At 52.9% G+C, this 21186-nt stretch overlaps 7 protein-coding genes across 7 annotated transcripts; 3 read left to right on the top strand and 4 right to left on the bottom strand.

The window, feature by feature from the left end:
- Nucleotides 1–63: 63 nt before the first annotated feature.
- On the bottom strand, nt 64–1275 carry UV8b_01399 (uncharacterized protein; the record flags this gene model as incomplete). Its single annotated transcript, XM_043138897.1, has 1 exon — nt 64–1275. One exon carries the CDS (start codon nt 1273–1275, stop codon nt 64–66), a length of 1212 nt encoding a protein of 403 aa, XP_042994831.1.
- A 581-nt stretch (nt 1276–1856) lies between these two features.
- On the top strand, nt 1857–2846 carry UV8b_01398 (uncharacterized protein; the record flags this gene model as incomplete). Its single annotated transcript, XM_043138896.1, has 4 exons — nt 1857–2067; nt 2193–2312; nt 2408–2596; nt 2743–2846. 4 exons carry the CDS (start codon nt 1857–1859, stop codon nt 2844–2846), a joined length of 624 nt encoding a protein of 207 aa, XP_042994830.1.
- A 675-nt stretch (nt 2847–3521) lies between these two features.
- UV8b_01397 (uncharacterized protein) lies at nt 3522–6437 on the bottom strand (the record flags this gene model as incomplete). The annotated part of the gene is made up of 3 exons (XM_043138895.1): nt 3522–6134; nt 6200–6331; nt 6414–6437. The coding sequence occupies 3 exons, from the start codon at nt 6435–6437 to the stop codon at nt 3522–3524; spliced, it is 2769 nt and encodes a 922-aa protein (XP_042994829.1).
- A 1641-nt stretch (nt 6438–8078) lies between these two features.
- On the top strand, nt 8079–9991 carry UV8b_01396 (uncharacterized protein; the record flags this gene model as incomplete). The annotated part of the gene is made up of 7 exons (XM_043138894.1): nt 8079–8227; nt 8330–8434; nt 8503–8637; nt 8711–8841; nt 8903–9015; nt 9082–9334; nt 9408–9991. The coding sequence occupies 7 exons, from the start codon at nt 8079–8081 to the stop codon at nt 9989–9991; spliced, it is 1470 nt and encodes a 489-aa protein (XP_042994828.1).
- Nucleotides 9992–10268: 277 nt separating this feature from the next.
- Nucleotides 10269–13204, bottom strand: UV8b_01395 (uncharacterized protein; the record flags this gene model as incomplete). Its single annotated transcript, XM_043138893.1, has 12 exons — nt 10269–10416; nt 10474–10715; nt 10775–10862; nt 10913–10994; nt 11058–11167; nt 11229–12073; nt 12127–12195; nt 12251–12305; nt 12363–12471; nt 12530–12593; nt 12647–12988; nt 13064–13204. The coding sequence occupies 12 exons, from the start codon at nt 13202–13204 to the stop codon at nt 10269–10271; spliced, it is 2295 nt and encodes a 764-aa protein (XP_042994827.1).
- Nucleotides 13205–16166: 2962 nt separating this feature from the next.
- Nucleotides 16167–16550, top strand: UV8b_01394 (uncharacterized protein; the record flags this gene model as incomplete). Its single annotated transcript, XM_043138892.1, has 1 exon — nt 16167–16550. One exon carries the CDS (start codon nt 16167–16169, stop codon nt 16548–16550), a length of 384 nt encoding a protein of 127 aa, XP_042994826.1.
- A 1955-nt stretch (nt 16551–18505) lies between these two features.
- Nucleotides 18506–20701, bottom strand: UV8b_01393 (uncharacterized protein; the record flags this gene model as incomplete). The annotated part of the gene is made up of 2 exons (XM_043138891.1): nt 18506–20319; nt 20491–20701. The coding sequence occupies 2 exons, from the start codon at nt 20699–20701 to the stop codon at nt 18506–18508; spliced, it is 2025 nt and encodes a 674-aa protein (XP_042994825.1).
- Nucleotides 20702–21186: the final 485 nt, after the last annotated feature.

Raw genomic sequence — 21186 nt, 5'->3', positions numbered from 1 at the left:
GGACGGGGACGACAGGTTTTGCACAGCCGGTGTCGTCATGAGTTCTCTCCCGGTTCAACTGTCTTATGCTGTTTCTTTTCCTTGCACGTCTGCCTTTTCTTCTTCAGCCCGTCGATCCGCGTCTTGTTTGTTTCCCTCGCCAGCTTGCCCTCGGTCCTGTTGCTCCTCGGCACCGTCTCCAGGGACGGCATCTTGACCGCCGTCGCCGTCGCCGTCGCCATCGCCATCGCCATCGCCATCGCCGTCGCCAATCAACTGGCCCCCTTTTCGTTTCGGAATGACGTGCAGAAACGCCTCGCCCCAGTCCTCGCACTCGAGCCACTTGACCATGATCTCGACGACGTGGTTGGTCGCCAGGATCTGCCGGCTGCGCATAACCATGTACTGGCCGATGGGCAGCCTGGCCGTGCGGATGCCCTTGTCAACAGCCCGTCGGTAGCACAGCCCCTTCTCGCGGTTCTTGTCCACCAGGCCGCCGATGACGTAGGTCGTGTTGGCCTCCAGCCTCTGCAGCGTGTAGGGCGACTCGGACGTGAGGTACACGACGTCCTTGAAGTCCTCGTTCAGCGCAGGCTGCGGGCCCGGCAGGGGGAACGGCTCCAGCTCGTCCTCGCCCTTGACCCAGGCGTCGCGACCCGCCGCCGCCTCGAGGGCGTCAATCATCTCGCCGCCCCCACGGTCGCCCGCCATGGCCGCCCGGGCCTGCAGCGCAGCGGCCAGGAAGTCGCCGGGCTCGAACCCGACCCCCCTCCAGTTGCGGTGCTGGCCCTCGAGCGCCGTCTCGAACCGCTGCCTCAGCTTGCCGCCCCAGCCGCTGATCCACAGATGCGCCCTGTACTTGCAGTTGCGGTTGTCCGAGTAGCACCGCGTGACCTGGCTGGCCAGCGAGACGCCCTCCTTGTCCGTCATGTAGCGCTCGAAGCCGCAGTCCAGGACAAACGCCACGGGGACCAGGCGCGCGGGGCTCCTCTTGGCGAAGACGACGGCGGGATCCGCGCCCCCGGCCAGCAGGAGGGAGCGCTGCTCGCGCTTGCGGGCCCGGCGGTCGATGCGCTTCTCGCGCCGGATCCGCTTGCGGTCTTCCCTGCCGTCTTCCCACTCCTGAGCCCGGCGGAGGCGCTTGAGGGCGTTTTTGGACATGCCGGGCGCTTGTAGCGGGATCGGGTCGTCCTGGCTCGCGGCCGGCGAGGCAGCAGCATCCTGGCTTGTGGCATCCTGGCTTGTAGCAGCATCCTGGCTTGTTGGGCCTGGAGCAGCCGAGTCCGGGTCGGGCATGTGTTTGCGCCGTCTCTCAGCTGCGGGATCGATGATGGGGCTTCTGGATGGCCAGGGCTACAGGGGTGTCCCAGGACGGAGAAAAAAAGTAAAAAAAAAAAAAAAAAAAAACGTTTGACACCGAATGACGGCCAAAGAAAAAACGCGTTTGATGAATACTGTTTGAGCTTCCCGGGGTTGGTGAAAAAAACGGGCTCAGAGACATGCGCGCCACATGTCTTTGCGAGGGGGGAATTCGTGATTGCGAAAACGGTACGAGACAGATGCGTCCTGCATAAAAGGTATGCAAGGTTATTCAAGTCCTCAGCGGTTCATCATGCCGTCTCGGGTCCTGGCGTAGTTGCAGTTTTTCCATGAGAAAAGTCGAGGTTCGTCCCGCTAGCAAGTTGAGTCCAGCCGCCAAGCTCGCAGATCACGTGAGCGCCCCCAACTTCAACCGCCTCGTCAAATCGTCAACCCGTCAGCCAACCCATCAGCCCGTCACCGTCACCGTCACCGTCCAACCGCAAAGAGGCAACCGTGACAAGCCTCGGCCTCTCAACAGCCATTCACTCCCCGCTCCGAGAGCCCGCCTGCCCGCCATGGACCACGACGCCAAGCCGAGCCACCCCCTTCCCGCGGAGGCTGACAGGCCCTACGCGCCCCACGACGTCCTCGACGAGACGGCCAAGACCGCCGCGGTCGGCCTCGGAAGCGGCCTCTTCCTCGCCGCGATCCGCAACGCCATGTCCCGGCGCAACGTTGGCGCCTTTGCAGTCTTTACCCGCGGCGCCCCCGTCATTGGAATCTGCGGTACGCCAGTCCCTTCTCCCCGCACGCGACGCCGTCCCCCCCCCCCCCCCCCCCCCCAACGGCGGCTCCCCGTCTGCGTCAAAGCCCGCTCTGCTGCTTACAACTTACAACTCACTCGTCTGCAGCCGCTGCACCCGCCGCCTACGCCTTCTTCTCTCGGACCACGATGAACCTGCGCGAAAAGGAGGATGCTTGGGCCGCCGCCTTTGGTGGCTTCATGTGCGGCGGCGTGCTCGGCCTCCCTTGTACGTCTTGCCCTCGTTCTCGCCTCGTCTGCGTCCCGCGGGGCTCCCCCCTTTGCCCCGTCCCCGGCTCTGACATGTAGAAAAAACGTCTGCAGCTAGGAAGATGCCTGTTGTGCTGGGCCTCGGCGGTGCCGTCGGCCTGGTCCAGGGCGCGCTGTACTTCCTCGGCGGCCGAATCGACTCGTTCAAGAAGGAATCCGATGAATTCGAGCGAAAGGAGATACTTAGACGGATGACGCGCTTGCCTGTAGAGCAAACCGTAGCTGAGATTGGCGAAGGACGAGGTAAGCAACCCCCCCCCCCCCCCCCAAAACCCGCAACACACATATCGCGGCTGTTTCCCCCTTATGCAGCACTATGATTCCCGGGCGAAATTGCCTGTCAGCCAGCACGGTGGGGGCTTTGCTAACCTTTTCTGTCTTTCCGTCAGGCATTCATCCTCCTGGCTATGAGGAGCGAAGACGCGAGCGTATCAAGCAGACGTACGGATTTGAAGTCAACCCTGTCAAGGCAACGGTCGAGGGCAGCCATTAAGCACGTTTCCTTGCCGTGAAGAGGGAAAATGGGAATGGGAATGGGAATGGAAAAATTAACTAAAGAAAGAAAGAAAGAAGGAAAGAAAAATAATGCAACGAGCTGGAATCTACCCGTCACAGACATGTATATACGCCTTCCGGGACGGGAGGAAGACGTGTCATTACTAGAATTGGAGTTTCTTTGTTTTCATCAAGCTCACCCTTGATCAAGCTTGGTTTCTGTTCCGCTCTGGCGACGCGACTAGAGTTGGCGAGACGTAGCGTTTTAAAGAAGCTCGCCTACTCCGGTCCTGCCTAGTCTTGAACCAGCCGTCGCCATGGCCTCGCAAAACCCATTTAACCATTGTCCACAGGAGACGCCAGGAAAACATGAATGCGAGACAGAAAGCTTCAGGTAGGATCAAACAGAGCGTAAAGGATGCCTTGTCACCTTGTAGTCGGTATTGATCTGCTTATCCACCCACACACGGCAAAAAGACATCAGTCGTCAAACGTCATAAACCCCTCTCCTCGTGAAGATGAATACATCTATCCACAGTGTCCCTTCCCGCTTAAATTAAATGCCAAAAATGAAATAATATGTGAAGAACAAAGAGAATAAAAGAGAGAAAGAAAAAAAAAAGAAAGAAACCAACTCGCTTAAGTTAGGTACACGTCCCCGATATCAATCCTGTTACAGTGCCTTGACGGACTGGAAAAATGGGTTGGCCAAAAGCTTCGAATCCGCTGCCACAAGCTCCCTTAGCTTGGCAACTTTTTCTTCCTGGCTCATCTCTCCGCTGCCGACCTGTTCCTTCCATTGATTGAGAAGTTTCTTTAGCATGGCGCTACCCTCCTCGACCTCTTCCTTGCTGTACGCAAGAGCATTGTCTTCGTGCTTGGTGGTGAAATCCTCCAGCTCATCAGCCTTGCGCTTGGCCATCCGCACCACCTTGTCGGGGAATCGCACTAATTCGGCGACGTGGATGCCGAAACTTTGGTCGCAGATGCCAGGCTCGACTTTGTAGAGTAGAACCACTTCGCGTTTGCTCTTGTCGTCACCGGTTCCGCTGATGTGTGCAGTAACGTGAAGGTTTCGCACTTGGGGGTAATTTTCCGCCAGAGCAGTCAACTCGTGAAAATGAGTTGCAAACATGGCGAAGCAGCCAATCTCATTGACAATGTGTTCCGATATGGCCCACGCTAGCCCGAACCCGTCATACGTCGACGTTCCACGACCCAACTCATCAACAATTATCAGCGACTCCTTGGTGGCAGACTTGAGTATGTTGGCAGTTTCCAGCATCTCGGCCATGAAGGTGGATACGCCTTTCAACTGAGAGTCGCTGGCACCGACACGGGCAAGGATGGAATCGAAAATGGTAAGCTCGGCCTCGGAGCACGGCACGAAGCAACCCACTTGAGCCATGAGAGCAATAACGCCGGCTTGACGAATGTAGGTCGACTTGCCGCCCATGTTGGGTCCGGTAATGATGAGAAATGACGACTTGTCTCGCGTGAATTCCACGTCGTTGGTGATGAACTGCACGTCGTCCTGGAGCTCCATGCATGGGTGCCGGGCGCCAACCAGCCGCGTTTGACCAGTGCCTCGGGGGTGAATCTTTGGTCGAACGTATGCCTCGGGCGCATGCACCGAGCAGTGAGCCATTGAAACTATGACATCGAGATGGGCGAGGACGCCGGCGAGGCGCTCTAGCACAGGGCAGTACGACGACGCCACCTGCACCACTTCGTGGACCAGGCTGCTTTGCGTCCTGTTGTAGTTGAGAGACAACTGGTCAAATTCACGGCGGTACGACTGCATCTTCTTGGTTGTAAAATAGACGCCGTTTTTCTGGGTGGAGCACTCTTGATATCCCAACTTGTTTCGGATGCAGCCGGCCTCTTGTCTGGTCAACCGCATACATACCCCGTGAACCTTGTGGCTTGTCTCCAAGAAGATTTTCTTGTCAGCTTCCTGGCCAAGGTCTCGGGCTGCCTCGTGGAACTCTGCCCTGATGTCGCGGTCAAGCTGATCAAGTTTCCTGCGGATGATTTGCAGTCCCTGGTCGAATTCTGATTTGATAATGTACTCGTGCCTGTCGAGCGCGTCCAAATCAACCGTCTGTTCTACCATATCTTGCAACTTGCCCAGGCTATCGGACAAGTCACGCAGTTTCGTTGTGTAGGCGGCATCCAGGGGGTCTCTGTATGCCTCGTCCATGACACTCTCAAAGGTGCTGATAAACCCCGGTAGTCGAATCACAACTTGGTAGGCGCGGACAACATCCTCGAGGTTAGCTTTGCCGCGCTGGAATCGCTTCGAGAGACGGTAAAGATCGGGAACCGATCGAAGATGATCTTCTTGCATCCTTTGCCTCAGTTCAGTGTCAGCAAAGAATGCCTCCACCAGCTGCTGACGCTTCTCGATCTCATCCTTGTCCATGAGAGGCTGCTTCAGCCATTGAGCCAGCAAGCGGCTTCCGACGGGCGTCTTGCAGTGGTTCAGCACACCGTATATGCTCATCGTCTTGGAGCCATCTCTCGGACCAGGCATCAGGTTGAGAGCTTTCAGGGCTGCCGCATCCAACTTCATGTATTGTGCCAAGTCATGCTGGTAGAGTTGATACTGACCAAAGTTTGAAGGGTCTTGCAGGACGCCGAGGTACTTGATGAGCGAAGCTGCTGAGCCCATGGCAAGCTTAAGGTCAGTCTGTGGAAGGAGATTGACGGATTTGTCGTCCATTAGCAAACGCGCCAGGTCCTGGTCTATGTCTCTAGTCCCAAAGTCGCCGGCAGGTCGCTCAGCAATGGCGACCCCACAGTTGTCAATGATTTGTCTCAGCTTGGCGAGCTCCGGGTCCTTGTCCTTCTCGCCCTTATTGATTTGGATGACGCACTCCCGAATGCCAAGCTGAATGAGCAAAGATTCAAAGTTGGAGAAGAGATCGTTGTCCAAGAACTCGCTCACGCCAAGCTCCCGCACACTTGCATCTGCAAAGCATACGCCAACATTCCGAGCCTCGGGTGCTTTGGCCGAGATCTTGACTGCCATTATCATGGGAGCTGACTCTACTTGGCCGCCAAGGTCGTCCTCCACGTCTTGCAGGTTGCCTGGCGAGGCTTGCTTCACACACTTCCAGTTAACTCTCCCACCAGCGCTTTCCCAAATCTCGATTCGCTTGCCCAGTTTGAACAGGGCCTCCCGCAGGAATTGCCGAAACACAGTCACAGTCATGGTTACTGAGGGCAACCCGGACTGATCGTTTCTGCCGAGCTGACGAATGACTGACGTAGTCTTGTAGACCTGCGAATCCGTGTGAGAAAGGCTGCCAGGCAGCGATAGAGGAGGAATAGTTGGGAAGCACTGACTGTTTTTGCAATGAAAAAGGCATTATCGCCATGTGCCGTGTACCAATCACCTCGATCGAATATACGAATGGTTTCGTCCCCTGCGTCAGGAAGGGACTTGTAAAACCGGATGAAGCCGCCCTCGTCGTCAAGCTGTATTGTCAAGTCAGCAGGGGTGATGCATGATGGAGAGCACATTGACTTGATGAACTTGGAGAATCGCATGCGTTCTGACCTTCAATTCCGGTCGGGAAGCCATGTCGAGGGGCAAGTATTTTCGTTTGGATTTGCGGCAACCCTTTTGTATTCGCAAGTGGCGATGTTTGCGGAGGCTGTTGCAGTTGCGACTTGGCCGTGCAGCGAAGCTGGAGGGGCATGAAGCTTGGACGAGCCACCACACAAGTCGCGTCGTAGAAACCCTGCCGACACGGGGGAGACGCGATCAAAGAAAAAAAAAAGAATCAATTAAAAAGAGCGGGTCGGTGCGATACGGCCTGGTACGGCCTGGTACGGCCTGGTACGGCGTGGGTCGACGACGGGTGGCCACCAGCTGTTCGCAGTGCTCACCAGCCCACCAAAAATGCCAGCCAAATCATCCAATCCAAGCTTCACGATGCCTCGAGTTTGGCAAATCAGGTTTTCAACACAGACAGCTGCCTGCGAAGCATGAATCGGCAATCATCCCACTCGCACGCAACCCAAGAGAGCCAGCTTTCGTTACACTGATCAATTTTCAATAGGCCATGGTTTCTGAATGTTGTTTGAGAGGACGGGTTAGGGACGGCTTTCTTCGAACTTGCGGCTGCTTTATTCATGGTGAGTTCCCGGCAGTTGTACGGAGCACGTCCGTATTCCTTGCGAAATCTTGGACAGTCCGTTTCCCAAGGACGCAGACCATAAAGACGATGCACTCCATAAAAGAAAAGTAACAAATCCACCACACTTACTAATTCATTGCAGCCAGGTACGGATGGGTGGATTGTTGGGCCAGCAGTGACAACTGGGAACAAGGAACAAGCCAATCAAAGGACTGACTCGAACTGATTCCCATCCGCCTTTTACACCTCGGAATCTGGATTCATGTTCCATCCAGCTTTGCCGGCATGGTTGGTGGGCAACGCAGCATAAGCCAGGGTTGATGGTGCGCACCGGGCTTCAAGACTTGACAGCAAGACTTGGCAACAACAAGGACAGCGACTCCATCCACTCGCCATCAGATGCTGCAGCGTTGCAGCTCACAAATACAGAAAATGACGGCAGTATCCCATGCGGACCGCTTCATTTATTGGTCTTGGCAGCAAGCCACCGTGCCATCCAAGAGGAGCGGCCCCTCTCCCAGCCGTCCATCAAGGTTCGCCCACTGCCGCTAGCTTGACTTGTTCGGCTCATTCTTTCTCTCGGTCCTGTCGCTCCTGAGTACAGTACAGTCGTGTATCTCTTCTGTTATGAGCGCCAAGGGAAGTTGTGTAGTTCTTGGTTCGATGCAGAGTTTTCCGCGCGGGGGATATGTGGATGGGGAAACACGATGGATCTCTAGGGATTCCCTGGGGATTCGGGATTCCTTGGGACAAAAAAAATAAGAGAAGAAGAACTCACTTCCATGACCACTTCTGTTCCTTCCATCTTGTTGGCGGTTGGCTTGCATGACGGAAACGCAAGCATGTATTCTGTGGCTTCCATATGCTGACGACTTATTATACGAACCTCTGAACCTGGGACGCGCCATTGAAGCTTAAGGGACAAGGGGACAAGCTTGAATCTTTTCAGCAAGCATAATTCGCTTCTGAACAGACGATTTCCCCACCTTTGGTTGACAAGGCCCTACAAGGAGGAGGGGGAAAAATTAAAGAAAGAAAGGAAGAAATCACCTCGTTTCAAACGATACCGGCAGTTGAGTATAATGCGGTCCTCGACTTTCCCAACATTCGCCCTTGTGGGTGTTGTAGCAGCAGGTCTGGTTGCCAGACAGACACCAGCTCCAAGTAGCACCAGCGCTTCAGCACCAGAAATCACGGCCGTGACGAGCTGTCATCTACATGAATCTCAAGTGTAAGTAAAATGATCCGGCACTGAAAGGATCCCCTGCTCAAACCTCGCCTCATCCAGTCCACAGGAGGAACCCAACTGATTGACTGATTGATTCATCGATAGGTTCTGCATGGCCGGAGTGACGGAATACCTGGTTCAAACTACCCCAACCCAAACGACAGATATTCCCGCCCAATACACAGGCTGCCATCGTCATGGCCCGGAAACGTTGGTCCCAAGAACAGCCCCCACACATGACTCTTCTTTCTTTCTTTCCGCTAACGCATTGATTACAGGTTCTGCATTGCCCCCAACGGGGATGACGTCGAGATTAAGCTCCCCGCGGTTGGGGGACATGATGAGCATCACGGCCACGGTAGTGATACCAAGACTGGCGAACGCAAGAATTGCCATTTCCATGCCGGAGTAGAGTGAGTGCCCTGCTTGTCGCATCTCGTCTCCTCTCAGGCCTCTGAACGAGGGCTTCTGACCATGCTTTCTCAGACACTGCGTTGAAAGCGGCGAGAGCGAGGGCGAGGGCGAGGCTCACACAAGCTGCCATGCCCCCAACAGGGACTACAACATCGGCCTTCGGGTTGGCCTTCTTTTTGTCATCATGGCCACCAGCGCCTTGGGTACGTCAAGAGCGCTGCCGCCCTGCCGATGAAAAGCTTCGAGCGGGACTGACGGGCGTAGGTGTTTTCGGTCCCATCCTTCTTCACAAAGCCCTTCCCAGGAAGCTCTCCCTCATCTTCACCGTCCTCAAGCAGTTCGGTACTGGTGTCATCATATCCACTGCCTTTGTTCATGTAAGGCCCTGCAAACCCACAGCATGCCTATCCATCATTGCTTCTACTGACAAGCTCCCCTTTAAGCTTTTTACCCACGCCTCCCTCATGTTTGGCAACAAGTGCCTCGGGGATCTGGAATATGAAGGCACCGCCGCTGCAACCTTGATGGCCGGCATCTTCCTCTCCTTTCTCGTAGAATATATCGGTCAGAGGATCATTTTGTCAAAGACCAGGGCCACCCCTAGCTTCAGCCCAGAGACTCGATCCGACCTCTGGCTCTCTACTGAAATCGTGAGCATTTTGGTCATGGAGGCAGGCATTCTTTTTCATTCACTTCGTAAGCCGTTCCTTCCTATCTTGTGACCTCGGATTGCCGACCATTTTAGCCCGCTTTCTAATTGAATGTTCAGTTATCGGACTTGCTTTGGTGGTCGCAGGCGACTCTTTCTTCATTACGTTGTTCATCGTCATACTCTTCCATCAATTTTTCGAGGGGTTGGCTCTCGGTACCCGTATTGCTTCAATCGGCACCTCCGTCAACGTACATCTTTCGCCTCCTGCAGCTGGACGCTCCACGAAGGAAGCCAGCAGCGAAATTGACAAGTCCCCAACCATGACTTCTCCGACCGAGGAGTCGATTGACACGCCGATATCTTTCGAGGGGCAGCAGACATTTTCGATGAAGAAGAAGCTTGGGCTCGCCTTTCTCTTTGCCTTTGTCACCCCTATTGGCATGGCCATTGGTATCGGTGTCTTGCAGAAATTTAACGGTAACGACAAGTCCACCCTGATTGCCATCGGAACCCTCGATGCCCTTTCTGCCGGCATCCTTGTTTGGACCGGTGTAGTTGAGATGTGGGCTGCCGATTGGATGACGGGATCTCATGGTCACAAGGCAGAGCTGGCTGACGCTGACATGTTCACCGTCATCCTCAGTGGCCTGGGATTAATTAGCGGAATGGCCCTTATGAGTTTCCTCGGTAAATGGGCTTAGACTTCTCACACCATGATCAGGGGTAACGTAATGACATTGATTGTAATAAGAATGAAAATAATCAAGGAATAACAAGTGCGACCCCTGTTTTTGCCAACCCTTTGTTAGGAGATTTGTGAGTTGGGGATTCGTGCTGCAATGGAATGCGTCCTGCAGTCCCAGAAGAGCATGCAGGAAGTTGTTTCTACTATGAAAGTTGCAACTTCAGTCTTGAAGCAAAATATCCCCGACTTGCGTCTCGGGCGAGCATTCAAGGTGGCCTTGCATCTTCGCCATGTCACTTCCTTGCCACTAAGAAGCCGATATTTGCGGGAGTCGTTCCGTTTCTGGGCAGTATCTGGACGCTTTGTCTGTCCATGTCCATGATATCCCAGTGATCCGATATGGTTGGATCCCCGTATGGTCTCAATGCTGCGATACGCATGCTATGTTGTCAATGTTAGTCAAATCGTACGGATGGCTTCTTGGAGCTTGCGGAATACCTATAGTTCCCAGGTGCTATATGCGTTCCATTCGCTAGTTTCCCAAACCACCAAAATCGTTGATACCCGCGAGGGACTCTCATCAACGGAAAAGATATGGTATCGTCAATGTCAATAACAGAGGCATCAAACCGGAGATATTTATCCGAATTCCGGACTGAGGTGGCGGATCCGATGTATCGATCCTTTCCTATCTCAAGCGGGTAGTTCCATTCCAGCTCAGTCCAATCACGCTCAAAAATCTGTAAAATTGTTAGTACCACTTCTGGCTTAAGAACGGAGTCTATCTGAGACAACTGACATCCCATCGAAGATGGACGCAAGGATAACTGAGCCGACAAGCTAGGTTAGCAAAGTCTGCTGGTGTTCGGCCGGGATCGAATGACCAACTGCTATCACTGTTAGGATCTTCAAAAGTCCAGATGGCAAAGCAACGTACGTGGCGCCATCATGCCATCCGTCAATCATCGGCTCGCCGTCGAACATTGTATCAAACGCCTTTTCGGTATCATAGGCGGCTCCTTGGGTTGACCAATAAGTCCAAGGTTCGACAGAAGCATGGATAAGGAGCTATTTTAACCCACCTCCATAAGGCATGCAGAGTCTTTCTCCATTGCTGCCCTTGATATGAATTTTTCCGCTGTATAATGGAAGCATGTTATCATTCACGCCTTCAGGAAGGGTGAACTTGAATCTGCCTCTCAAAGTAAATAAAGGGACAATTATGCTTACCGATAAATCTGCTCAAGACTTACCTAAAGCTCTTTGTTTGGCCGGACGTTAGACTTGCGTTTGGCGGTAGTGTCACCAGAGGGGATATTCTGAGTGGCTGCAACTTGGACAGACGCTTGATGTCACTGACTCCGTCATATATCTCTACGCCCGGTAAAGATTCATATTCAAACGAGTAACGTATAGTTTTGTTTGAATTGTTGGTGATGTTGACGTCCCAGATCGGTTTAAATAGCTCAGTATCCAAGAGCGAGAAGGAGGCTAACGAGAGCTCAGTTGTGTATGACACGACTTTGTGAGCATCCACAAGCCCACTCCCTACTTGATATGGCGGCGCCGACTCATTTAGCTTGATCTCACCAGTACTCCAGGCAACATTCCGACCAGAAGCAACGATTCTATTTGCCAGGTCCACGGCAAAATTTGATCCATGAAGCTCTCGACCGCCATTCTTGGAAATGTACAAGGCAGCAATGCCAGCTACATATGGAGCTGCCATAGAAGAACCGCTATCCGTTTTGAACTCTTGGTTGAGATAAGTGCTGAGAATGTCGCAACCCGGAGCTCCAATATCGGGTTTCAGCAGTAACTCGTTGGTGGGTCCCCAGGAACTGAAATATGCTGCAGTAGGTCTAGAAATAGAACTGTTTCCATCCATTTGCGGGTCTCCGGTAGTATTGATTGCTGCAACGGATACCACATTCAACCCGTTTGACCCTACTCCAGAAAAGAATGGCCCCTGTTCACCTTCGTTTCCAGCGGCTATGGAAACAAAGACCCCTTTGTGAACGATACGGCTCGCCACCAGAGCCCAAGAGTTGTCGACAAAACCTTCCGGCCTATTTACGCTAGCCGTAATGACATCCGCCTATAATATGTGAGAATTTTTTTATGAAAAGAAATATCAGTTGAAAGACTTACACCGTCAAGGTACGCGTCACAAAATGCTTGTATGAGAACGTCTTCGGTGGTGTCCGACTGGCCAGGCTCCTACCACGACTTGTGAGCGATTCTTGGTTTGCTATCAGGACGCAATTCAACCCACGTCGGAAAAGACTTTATATGCAAGAAGCTCTGCTTCAGGAGCAACACCGAGGAACCTAACCATTGCCGCGGTCAAGACCTCTCCTTGCAATTCATGATGGAGGTCGGATTACCAGTCGTTATGGCCTGCAATAATGCCCGCAACGTGCGTTCCGTGCCCTTTGAAGTCCATAGGATCGTTGTCTTGCTTTTTAGGATGCGTCCTTTCGGAGCGCAAGTTCCCTGTTAAACGCCGGTCAGATATCGATCCTTAGGGGGTCACAAATCTCGATGTGCATACAAGTCGGCCCAACAAGATCGTAGCCTCCAGCAATTTTGCAACCTCGTCCGAAACAACCACCTAACTGAAAATATCATTAGCGATAGTTTGAGTGACTTGACGATTGGTTTCTCGCACCGCCTCATGTGTATAGTCAATCCCGGTGTCAACAACCGCAATTTTGGTCCCTCTGCCTTTGATCCCGGCTGCGTGGAGCCGGTCTACTCCAGTCCATCGGTGGACCGACTGGCTCTTGGGTTGCTTTTGACTGACTATTTTACCAGGTAGAGGTGATGATGGCGTTGAAATTGTTCGAACCGGCCAAACACTCACCACGCCAGGGAGCTTCCGGATAGAGTCGATGTTGTCGACAGAGGCTTCAATCACTGCACCAGTGAAAATAGCAGGACAATCAAACTTGTCTTGCACCACTACATTGTTCGAACGGATAATGCCTTTGGTAAGCTCAATAGAGGATCCCTAAAAACCGTGTCAGAAAGACTCCGTGCATTGGCAGAGAGAAGGGTCTGGTGTTTTCTATTCGATATATGCAACCTCACTGATTTCAACAATGTATTTTTGCACGATGCCATTGCCTGCCAAGGAACTCGGGCTTTTGGCGACATGACTTGAACATAAAGCGGTCTTGGCAAACAAGACATTGCCCAGAAGCAGCGATCTGGCAATAAAACGCATCAGGACGAGGTGGAACGAAAGAGAAGTTCTTCTTGGAAATTCAGATGCAAACGGAAGAAAAGTTTTTTCCTCGGATAACTTCTCCGGAAGGGGCTGAAGGTCCTGATTCGTGACTATTAAAATCTAGAATAACAAAATGAACCAGCAGTGGCATGCGCAGTCTCACACTACGCTTATGGCAAGGAGTAATCGTTAAGAAGCGGCCTCAAACTTGTTCGGGAAAGATTTGGTTGCATTTTTTAGTTCTCAATCTTGTTCTCGTCTGAGATGCAAGAGTGGCATCGGTTCTTGGCTGATGTTGGCTCTTTCCAGATCCAAATGACGAGGGAGGCAAACAGGGAAGGAGCACTGGACAACCACCATTGCAGAGAGTCTTTGTAAAAAGCATTGTGCATCAGATTGAGCACAACGATTCAGAATTCTGGATTTCTTGTTTTATAAAGCTGCTGTGTATAGATAATTGATCGTGGCTTTGTCCATGTCTCCCCAAAAAAAGATTTTCCTCTCCTTGGCTATGAGGTACTTTTGTACTCGATTTGATCAGCTCCGGGCAATGTGAAATAGACTGGGAATATATTAGTAGCTCATAGTACAGCAAATCATTACGGCTTTCTATTTTTCTTTAAAAGAAAAAAAAATCAAGCAACCAATCGATGATATGTGATAGTATGCTTGCTTATTTCGCCCTCTAGTGTAGCAAAACAGAGAGTAGATTAGGGACCTAGCTCAGAAGGTCTAATAGCCCGACCTCCAGGTACCTACCATAGGTACAAGCGGGCGGTCGACGTTGTTGGCTGAGCCACGCTGATAGGCATCACATCAGAGATGCTGTGATTCTTCGAGAACTGAAAACAGAATAAAATAAAATAAAACACAAGTAAGACAGCAGCAGCACAGAACTTTGGGTGGAGGTTGTGGAAGAAGGCGCAGCGAATGGCTTTCACTACGAACGCCACTGCGGAACCAGCACAAGATCTAATGGGAATGGGCCAGCCGTTCATGCAGGCGATAACCATGGAGAGCTCAACTGCAGGTTTGATCGACGGGCTTCGACGGCTTTGATCCATGACAACGAATGTTGGTCATATATTTTGGTGTGCGACAGTTTAAGGTTCCGGCTATCCCCAAGAGCTATCCCCAAGAGCTACGATGGGGAAAGGAAGAAAGGCTACGCAGTACATACTGTAGCAACAGCCAGCGATTGGGGAAACCCCGTTCGAGCGCTGCAGGGGTTAAGACCCACTGGGTAAACCTCGACCTGGTAGGACCAGACCCGACCCGCAGACTACCAGCGGGGGATTGTGGATTGTGGATTGTTGGGATCGTCCTTGTCTCCCCTCATGTCCAACAGATACAGTACTGTACCTTTACCTGTTCGGCAATTGGCGATGCTGTCGCTGGACGGTCGGCGCGTCGCCTCTGTGGTTGAAGCGCTCCAAGTTTGAGTGCGGCGGAACCCGTCAATGCGAAATCAAACCGACATGCGCGACATTATATCGGCTTTCGTATCTACTAGGTGTGGGCTGATCAAAGACTCTGGACGAAGCTGCATGCGACCAGACTTCTGCCGAGATGCAGGCGCAACGCAACTCGCTGCATCTATGTACATTACATATGTAATCCATCGTGACAGCATGGGTGGACCTGCAACGTCAAAACTCAAAGAGACGCAAGTACCTCCGTCGCAACTGCCTGCAGATATCTGGCTGGCGCGCAATCCCCCCCCCTCCTTCCTTCCTCCTTCCTCTCTCCTTCTCTCCCTCTTTCCCCAAAAGGCGCTACGGTTTTGAAATTGGGAATGCAAAAAGGGGGCAGGGGCTACGCCGTAGCGCGGACTCGAGCATCCACAGCAAGCTGCAAGTGGATGGGCCCACCGCCGTCGAGTTTGGACGAGCACGAGCAGCCGCGGGGGACGCGCGGGACTCAGGACCACATGCATGGACGTTGTCGCTCGCCGTGGGCGTCTACACTTGCTTTATTGATTGGAAGCAGCGCATCGCCGTGTGTTTCATTCAGTCGGCAAAGTACTGCGTACTCCGCAGTGCTCAAGTGGCGGATTCAATATCAAGGAGGAATAAATGAATATTCAGCCGGGTCGGGTCGTTTGTTGATGAACCAACCCGAGGGCGGGCTTGCAAAACGGCTGGCGGGGCGCGCCATCCAATCAGGCCAAGTCTCTTGAATCTCTCCACCCCTGACCCCTGACCCCTGACCCTCGTCTTGGTCATTTGCAATTTTGCATGGGGCTGGGGCCAACCCTGCTCCAGGGGCCCCCACGCGCCCACGCGCCCACGCGCCCACGCGAAAGTCAGACAGCGGACCTATTAGTTATTAGTCCAGGGCCCAGCCAGGCACGCTTGCCTCAATGGCTGCTGGTTGCTGGTTGCTTGGTTGGGTCGTCTGGTGGGGGCGGGTGGGTCCTGGCTTTCCTCCCAAGGTACTCCGTACTCCCAGTGCCGCAACAACCCTTTTCAACGTCAGTACACCCCCCCCTGCTGCATCGCTTTGTTTGGAGTCGTGTGCTTTGCCTTGCCGTTCTTTGCTTCCGCGTAACCACCAACGTCCACGACTGGAACTGCCCAAGATTCGGAACACGGTTGTTGGAAACTCTTTGCTCTCGACTGTTTGGAATCGTATTGCTCTGGCGCTCCTCTCTTTTTGCCTCATTACTGGAACAAACGACGGTACGAGCGGATACGGACGGACACGTCTGCTTTCCTTCCCCTCCTCCTTTTCCTTTCTCCCTGGACCTTGCTTTCTCCTCTTCTTTTTCTTCTTCTTTTTCCCTTTTTCCCTTTAATTTTTTTTTTCTTTCGTTACAAGAAAAAATCAATCTATGCTTTCCCTCGTCACGTAAAGAATCTACGGTCGCTTCTGTACTGCCCCATCGCTGCACACCAAATCTCCGTGTTACGCCTCCTATTCTCCGTCAACCGCCGTCTACTCTTCCATCCTGCCAACCATGGGTCAAAGCCTGCTCGACCGAATCCAGGCCAAGCTTGAAATCTTTCGCCTGGAGCAGCGTTATACCCGCCGTCGCAATCGAAGATCCACCTTTCAGTCCAACGCAATCTACGTTGACGGAGAATACGTCTTCCAAACGCCCAGCAGCACCGGTTCGTCTGCGGATTCCAGCCAAGCTCGGGTAAACGCTCTGCACGGCGAGATGATGTCGCCCAACAAAAGCACCACGCCTGTCCCAGGTTTCTCGACCGACTTGCGAACCGAAGCCTCGACTGAGCGCAAGCGACTAAAGCGATTCAGCTCGATCCCAAGTTTCCGAAATGCTTTCGGGTCCAAGGAAAAATCAAGCGTTGTCGACCGGCGCACCAGCATGATCAGATGAGATTCCTCTGCTGCTTGGAATACGCATGCAGTCAAGAGAAAACGCGATGCACAGGCCCAGACCGACTTGCAAGTTGCGTCCCCAGCGGCCTCAGCGTCCCCATTCTGGTGATTATGAAGACTATGTAAATAAACAACAACACGGCGCGGGTACGGATATAGCGAGGCAAGTCGTTGTCAAATATCTCTTTGAGCACGCCAGTCTTGGTCTGGCCCGGATTAGCAAGCAAAAACGGAGTTCCTACGGCTTTCACGATTTCTTGAACCGCTCTCCCTGCGCCGGGAAAGAAAGCGCGGATTTTCCTTGTTACGATACTCCTCGACACATACGGTTCCTCGGCGCTGTGCATTCTTATTCTTGATTTATTTTGTTGGAGTCCGTCTCGGGCTCAAATCACTACTCTGTCTAGACTAGATGTCTCTGGAACAACTCGTCTTGGATGAAGCACTGGGTACCTTGCGTACCAAAAGACCACCAGCTGGTGGACTGCCTCCAAAGGTCAGAGGTACCTACCTAACCTACCTGGTAGGAGGTATTCATGTCGGACGGCAACGCGGGCAATCAAGGGCAACTTGGATAAGAAACAGTGCCAGGTATTCTTGTCTTGTATCTTTTTCTTAATCACAACTTGTTAATTATTCTGGGATTTCGAAAAGTATCCTTTAACTGATTCAAGCCTGTCTGTCTCTGTGCAATTTTTCATTTGGTTTTTTTTTTTTTTTTTTTTTTTTCTGTGTTGACGGTTAAATTAGTCATGTGGCTGGACGAAAAAACACAACACGGGGTGCGATAGGGGTGGACAAGCCTAAAAATAGCACGTCAATCCACTTTACCAAGGGCGCCAGACGCATTCGGGCTCCATTGTGAGGTCCGAAGCATACATGTACCAAGCCGCTCAACTTTGACGGGTGAGCTGCTGAAGGTACAACATCATGCCTTGATCTAGAACGACCTGGGTCCGAGTCCGGTTCCTTGCCCTGCTTCGTTGAACTGCCTGCCTGCCTGCCGCACCAGGCCTGCCCCGTCCGGAGTCGAATCAATGCACCGACATTCCCGAGCCTCGACTGAAACAAACTTGGAGCCGGCCTACCCTGTACTGACCGGTTCAGACGTAAAAGGCTTCACAACTTCACGGCCTCACGGCTTCGCTCGCGGGGTTTGAGAGCTGCGACGGCATGGCACAACTGCTAGGTTGGCGGTGCTTCGCGGCCAGTCCGGACTGTGCTGTCGTGGCGAGGGTGCAGGACAGCAAGCAAGCAAGCAGACCACGTCTTGGCCCCGGGCTACATTATATATATACCCAGGTACCTGACATATAGTAAATGCATTAGGGGGGCTATATATTGCTGCTACACGTATAGAAGCCATCTGGTACCAGACATCTGCAGACAAAACCCGGGGAAGGGATAAACCAGAGTGCTGGGTCCCAACTACCCTGGTCGTTTGCCCAAGGAGGGAGCGATGTGCGCCGTGCCTGGGAGAGAATACGTGCTCTGCCGCGCAGAATTCAACGCGGCGACGGACCGTGGCTACATTGTTGGCATTACTTGTACTATGTACTCTCCTGGGCCGCTTGCTGCTCCGTCGCCTGGTGCTCTGCTTCACCGGCGTTTCACCTTGGGTGTGCGATGCGATGCGATGGCGAGGAGGAACCAACTATGTACATGTTGCTGGCTTGCTCATCTACCAGGCGGAGCAGATGTACGATGCGCCGCGCTACCTGGCATCTCCAGTGCATATCCAATCCCGGCCTCGACGCCTACACTATGCTGACTTGCTCGACGGCACGTCATCCAACAGCTTTCTACATCTTCCTACATCCTACAACCAACATGCGGGCAGAGTAGTACCTTGACATTATGAAACGCCAGTCGGATCGGAGCAGAGAAACAAGGTGTGGAAAAAAGAGAAAAAAAAAAGAAACACGAGAAAAGAAAAAAAAAGGAAAAGAAAACTCAGCAACCCACAAGCCCTTGGGGTGGAGCCGAGCTCCGAGCTCTCGTCACTGTCGTCGTCTCACTAGCATAATCGTCGTAAACTTGAAGCTTGGCCATGGAACTCGATCTGGGCTTTGGGAGCTGGATCCTGATGGTTTGGTCGTCCAGAAGTTCCTCCTCAATACCTGCCTCCTCCTGCTCGGAGCCGCTACGCTCCATGGTGCTTGTCAGACGCGGCCTTCTTGCTCTTCTTCCAGGCCGCAGAGGGCTTCCAAAGGGGCTCCGCATCGTCCTTGTCGTCGTCTCCCCGGTCACTCCCAGTCGGCTACGAAGACGTTGAATCTTCCCAATGAGCTTTGCTTGTCCTGGGAAAAAGGGTAGAGCCATCTCGTATGCTCTCAACGCTAATGCATCTTCTCCCTTCTCCCTGTGCTGCCTGGCAGCCAGGAGGAAACGCAGGCCGTCAGATTTTGAGTCCTCGCGCCTCTCCTCGCTTTGGATGCGTCTTTCCAATGCCTCGAGCCGTCTCTGCATGGCTTCGCCAATCTCCGTTTGAGCTGGGGTGGCTCTTTGCTGAGCCGAGTTCTCGGCCGCTGATCGGGCCGCCAGGATTTCTCCAACCTTTTTCTCAACCATGGCTTCGATCTGCGAGGCCGTCACCATGATGGAAGGCTCGTCTAGTGTTGGCCGAGCAACCTTGCTAGGCCTCGCCGTAGCACTCTCTTGTTCCCAAGGCCGTTTATGAGCTGCGCTGGGTCGAGCAACCGAGCTCACGTTTACGACCGGCCTTGGGAGCGTTGTTGAAAGTGGTGTCATTGTCTTGTTCGGCGACTGTCTAGCCTTGTCCGTGTAGACGCTGAAGGACTTGATTGGTCGAGCAGTCACGTCTCCCGAAGCCTTTGAGGAAGCATTGCCATTGTGCACGTTGTGCGCGCTTAGAGCATTGGCTAGCGGTCGTAGCGGCTGTCGCTGGACGGCACTCGAATGGGTGGATTTGGGCAACTGTTTGAAGACCACCTCGTTTTCAATCTCGCGAACCTCGATGCGCTTGGCTCGAGAACTGACGTTCAAACTGCTGAGGGTGTCGAGGTGATAACTACGAAGCGGTGCCAGGTTCAAAATCATGACGGTGATGCCGTGGTTCTGGCCGAGGGATAGGATGCGGGTCATCTTGGATTCTCTATAGGGAATCCTCTTGTCCCCTCTCGAGATGGCGTCGATGCATTGGCTGAGAACGAAGAGACTCTTGTTGATAGCCGCGGATTCCACCAGTCTCTCCCTGTCGTTGTCAGTGCGGCGGTTATCTTCCGACCCAGCCAGATCAATGGCGGACACGGTGCTTTCCTGAACGGTGTCTGCCGAGGTCTGAGTGACCTTGACGCGTAGAATGGCATGACTCCTACTGCTATGCGCATTCAGCTTCGTGGATGCGGTCACGCGGTTGTTGTTGGCCTCGATATACAACTTCTCAAAGTCTCGGAGATCTTCGCAGGCGCGTTCTGATAGTCCGGCTACCACAGTCCTTCCGCTAGCCTCGGCGCGCAGAGGCAAGCCCGAAGGAGTTCTTTTCTCGACAGGCTCAAGAAGATCAAACACCTTGTCATTGTAGATTTCGTAGTAGGATAGACTGACTTTTACCGTCGTCTTACCCTGCGTATCCTTCATCATCTTCTTGCTCCTCCGAAACACACCGCTGAGAAGGCGGGGAATGACACCTCGGTCGGCAAGTTTCAGGCCGCCACGCATCGTATGCGTTTTCCCAGTGCCGGTGACGCCGTAAGCGAAGATGGTAACATCGTACCCTTGAAACAATGACTTGAGATGCGGTTGCACTGCTGACAGTTTTAGTATTCTTGGGCGGCGATTGGCGTGTCTCGTTCACGCGGTCTCTCTCTCGCTCTCTCTCTCTCTCTCTCTCTCTCTCTCAAAAAAAAAAAAAAAAAAAAAAAAAAAAAACTAGAATCGAGAAGCAGCGAGGCTTGGATTCCATGTTTGACTCGCACCTTCGGAAGTAAATAATGTTTCTTGCGACGTCGATTGATCATACACGGCATTGAACGCGAACGAGAACTCTTCAGCTACGTTCTTGGGACTCGGAATTTTGATAATGGTGTTGGGTTTGCCCGGCTCAGTGCAATCGGGCCGCACAATGATGTCCTTGTTCAACTCCTGGTCAAGAAGGGGACGTATTCTCGCAACAACGCGGACTGACATGGCGGAATCGAGGGAATGAACGCATGCAAGGCAAACACGTATTGAGTGAGGATAGAAGAAGAAGAAGAAGAAGAAGAAGAGGCAGAAGAAGGACAAGGCAAACACGCCTGCTCAACCGCACCCACGCGACACTGCCGGCGATTTGCGACGAGATTTTGTCCCAGGCCTTGGGCAGTACCTTTGTACCTAGGCGAGTTGGTGATTGATGTTGACCAAAGCCTCTTGGAAGGTCTTTGGTTCATCAGGGATGTTGCGGACGGGGTTGGTGTCCAAGCAAAGTAAAGCGAGATGAGCTGGTTGTCCCAGCAACAAGAGGTCTGGTGGGGCCCATTGGCAAGCCCTACTTTGTTGTAGTCCGTACTCGGTGCAAATACTCCGTACCTCCGTAATCCTCCTGTAATTGGGCATTTCAGCGGCTCGGATGTCGGAAAAAGCTTCCGAGCGAACCCGATCAATCAAACCACCTGGGGATTCGGCAACCTTCA

This window comes from Ustilaginoidea virens, chromosome 1 (genome assembly GCF_000687475.1).
Source record: "Ustilaginoidea virens chromosome 1, complete sequence".
Classification (NCBI taxonomy): Eukaryota; Fungi; Ascomycota; class Sordariomycetes; order Hypocreales; family Clavicipitaceae; genus Ustilaginoidea; species Ustilaginoidea virens.
The sequence above is the reverse complement of the archived record's forward strand: the minus strand, read 5'-3'. Positions and strand labels throughout refer to the sequence as shown.